This window comes from Pogoniulus pusillus, chromosome 11 (assembly GCF_015220805.1).
Source record: "Pogoniulus pusillus isolate bPogPus1 chromosome 11, bPogPus1.pri, whole genome shotgun sequence".
Lineage (NCBI taxonomy): Eukaryota > Metazoa > Chordata > Aves > Piciformes > Lybiidae > Pogoniulus > Pogoniulus pusillus.
The window spans coordinates 27352698-27356690 of record NC_087274.1 but is presented as its reverse complement, the minus strand read 5'-3'; the positions used below and the strand labels follow the sequence as shown (position 1 = coordinate 27356690).

The 3993-nt window shown below is 49.7% G+C and overlaps 1 protein-coding gene across 4 annotated transcripts in view; it reads right to left on the bottom strand.

The window, feature by feature from the left end:
* Nucleotides 1-2177: 2177 nt before the first annotated feature.
* MSANTD1 (Myb/SANT DNA binding domain containing 1) overlaps nucleotides 2178-3993 on the bottom strand; it is a 48115-nt gene continuing 46299 nt past the window's right edge. For all 4 annotated transcript variants that reach the window (XM_064151602.1, XM_064151605.1, XM_064151604.1 and 1 more), the window contains one exon: nucleotides 2178-3244. In XM_064151602.1, coding sequence (XP_064007672.1) covers nucleotides 3004-3244 — 241 coding nt within the window. In that variant the 3' untranslated portion in view covers nucleotides 2178-3003. The remainder of the gene's footprint in view (nucleotides 3245-3993) is intronic.

The following is a 3993-nucleotide window of genomic DNA, read 5'->3' as shown; positions in this document are numbered from 1 at the left end:
CAACCCCCTCACTGAGCTGGAGTACCCGTGGGGAGCAGGATAACCCCCTCACGGAGCTGGGGTACCCGTGGGGAGCAGGATAACCCCCTCACGGAGCTGGGGTACCTGTGGGGAGCAGGACAAGCTCCTCACGGAGCTGGGGGACCTGTGGGGAGCAGGACAAGCCCCTCACTGAGCTGGGGTAGCCGTGGGGAGCAGGACAAGCCCCTCACGGAGCTGGGGTAGCCGTGGGGAGCAGGGCAAGCCCCTCACGGAGCTGAGGTACCCGTGGGGAGCAGGACAACCCCCTCACTGAGCTGGGGTAGCCGTGGGGAGCAGGACAACCCCCTCACTGAGCTGGGGTAGCCGTGGGGAGCAGGACAAGCCCCTCACGGAGCTGGGGTAGCCGTGGGGAGCAGGGCAAGCCCCTCACGGAGCTGGGGTAGCCGTGGGGAGCAGGGCAAGCCCCTCACGGAGTCAGCCGCTCTCACAAGAGCGGCAGGCAAGGCGCGGGCGCAGCCTCATCCTTACCAGGCTCTGGAGCGGCCTCAGGAGTTCCCCTGCACGCCAAGGCCGAACAGGAGAGTCTGTGGGGAGCCGCCGGTGGCAGCCAGCAGGGTTACTCGCATGGGCAGCAATCCGAGCTGCCAGCAAAAGCAACGTGGTGAGCCAGCCAGCGGTCCCAAGGAAACCGGTAGGGGGGCAGGCCCCTGGCGGTCCAGAGTGCCAGAGCCTTGCACTTGCAGGGCAGGACTGCAGAGACCACTCCTGTGTGCACTAGGAGCAGGGAAATGATCCGCTCAGCCTGCTGGCAGAGGAGGTCAAAAGGCCGAGGACTACAAGGGAGGGTGAGCGGGAGATAGACTGGCGGAGCTAGGCTCTGCTCAGTGCTCTCCAATGATACAAGGGGCAAGGCGTGCAGGCTGGAGCACAGGAGGCGCCACGGGAACACAACAAAAACCTGTTCACTGAGAGGGAACTGGAGCCCTAGAGCAGGCTGCCCACAAGAGGCTGTGGAATCTCCTTCTCTGGAGACATTCAAAACCCACCTGAACATGATCCTGAGTGACCTGCCCTGGGGCTCTGGCAGGGAGGTTGGTCATCTCTGAAAGTCCCTTCAGCTCCTAATGCTCTGTGATCGTGACACTGGAAGCAGTCCTGCTTTCCCCAGTAGTTCTGCAGGCAGAGATCTAACAAGCTTTCACAGTTCTCTTTCAGACCAGACTAATTCAATTTACACACACTTGGAATTTCACTTTTGCTAAATGTCAGCTGTCTCCCTATCTTTGCAGGCAAACCAGACACTTGCCTTCTTCCCAGGTACCCACTGCAATAAAGGTAGAGTGAAGAGAAGTTACTTCATTCATTCCTCAGCAGCCACCATTCTCTGCAGCTTCAATCTTTTACCCTATTTGCATTATCTCATGATCACAAATTAAACTCTGTAGGAATGGGCCACATTTCCATACCTAACCATTCTTAGTCTTCATACCTGCAGGATCTCCTAAGAAACATTTCCACGTATGGCTAATGTGCTTGGTGAGTATAACCTTCATCATCCTGTTCAGCAAGCATAATCACAGATTAATTGGTTGAGTCTGGGGTTCAGAATACATTAGCTTAGGCACCAACGTACTAAATTGTGTGGGAAAACGTAAACACCTTTGAAAACAAAGTTCCAAGAGGGGACATTATTTAACAGTAGGCATGGGAAATGGCCTCAGTTGCTCGTGTGAGCACTGATTTTATACTTCCTAGATTTCTGCATGAATCCAACCTCCAGCCTTGCAGACACGGTGAAAGGCGCAGAAACACGTTTTTCAAGGAGAAATAGCACCTAGGAAACACATCGAGAGGTTATTTCAATGTCACTTCTCACTGCGGAACCAAACGCTAGCCGGGACCCTATCTTCACCACGTCAATACAAACCTTTTTAAGCCTCCGGCGCCCTCTTGTGGTCCCTCCGCGCTCATCTGCCCTCCAGACCGCACCTTCAAACCTCTCACGGCGCACCCAAGCTGTGCCGCCAGCGAAAGCTGCTGCAGACAGGTTGAATGTTCTCTGCTGCTTCCCTCTCTCTGTTTTGAGGAGCATCACTACAGGAGATCTTTGAGCTGCAATTAGCAATTAAAAACCTCTGACAAGCCCCAGGATTTTCCAGTGTCCCAAAGCATGCTATGTGTCCAACACTAAGAAATAAGTTTCTTCTTTTTATTTCATTTGATAGATTTATATATATATATATGTATGTATATACACACAGTACAATATTCTTCTTTTGTGATAGAGAATAAATGAGAGATTTCACTGCTGGTTGTTCATTGAAGTCAACAGATTCCAGTTAATAATGAAAAAAAATAAACATTTAATATCAAAAGCAACTTCAAGTATCTTCTATACATTTTAGTATTCAGTATATAGTAAGGTGGTCTGGGAGGAGGGGGGAGGGGGCTCTTTTTATATCAAAAGTGTATTTGAATAGACTACTTTTATCCTAATCCTTTACAGTACTATTCCTATCAGGCATGGAGTTGTAAATGATGTATCTCACGGTCCCAACTAGCTTTTCACAAGAACCATATTTCACACAGACCATCACTGTGCATGTCTCAAAACAGGGTTTAACCCTCAACAAAGTCAAGATGCAATCGCCACATTTAGCAACACGCTCCTTCCTTCTCCTGCAGCAGGTTCTGCCAGAGTCCCTGAGGTGAAGCAATGTGCACCACCACCGCTTGTAAAACACCACCTGACCGAGGCAGGAATAGTACTGAAGTTCCCAGAGCTACTCATCCCTTAACCTTTCCATACAAAAATAATTCAACTCGGCATATATTGCACTAATGTTGTCATACTGGATAGCTCGCACGCTGCATTACCTGTTCTCTTGGCTTAACTAAGAATACACTAGGGCTGGAATTTCCATGGAAAACCTGGGAATGGGGCAAAAGACACACATATGGTGTGCAGTAAGGGGATACCTATAATATCAATGGTAATCTCAGAGGCATTCACAAAGGAAACTACACATTGGATTTGGAGATCATTTTCTCCAGTAGATTCATCATTCTCTCCTGTAACTGCAAGCTCTGAACCTGAATGATGTTTTGTTGATCCAGAATCCTACGCACTTCCCTGCAGGTTTCTTCCATAGCTCTGCTCAACTTCTTTTGCTCTTCCAGCATGGCTTCCATTAATTTTAGCTTCTTCTTTTGGAAGCTGCAGCTTTGCATTTTTCTCTTCTTAAATGGTCTTTCTTCGGCTCTGAAATGGAAATATTTATTAACTGTTAAACTGATATATATATATGTGTGTGTCTATGTACCCCTGAAATTCTATGCTACATTCTTGGCTAACCTATAAACTAGTCCTAGTTTTAAACCCCTCTGTGTTCTTTAATCAATCCCCCCTCAAGTTTACGTTAAAACATCATTTACTGTATTACTGCATGGTGTTACAGAAAAGAGAGGAGGAGAGGAGGAGAGGAGGAGAGGAGGAGAGGAGGAGAGGAGGAGAGGAGGAGAGGAGGAGAGGAGGAGAGGAGGAGAGGAGGAGAGGAGGAGGAGGAAAGAGGAGGAGGAAAGAGGAGGAGGAAAGAGGAGGAGGAAAGAGGAGGAGGAAAGAGGAGGAGGAAAGAGGAGGAGGAAAGAGGAGGAGGAAAGAGGAGGAGGAAAGAGGAGGAGGAAAGAGGAGGAGGAAAGAGGAGGAGGAAAGAGGAGGAGGAAAGAGGAGGAGGAAAGAGGAGGAGGAAAGAGGAGGAGGAAAGAGGAGGAGGAAAGAGGAGGAGGAAAGAGGAGGAGGAAAGAGGAGGAGGAAAGAGGAGGAGGAAAGAGGAGGAGGAAAGAGGAGGAGGAAAGAGGAGGAGGAAAGAGGAGGAGGAAAGAGGAGGAGGAAAGAGGAGGAGGAAAGAGGAGGAGGAAAGAGGAGGAGGAAAGAGGAGGAGGAAAGAGGAGGAGGAAAGAGGAGGAGGAAAGAGGAGGAGGAAAGAGGAGGAGGAAAGAGGAGGAGGAAAG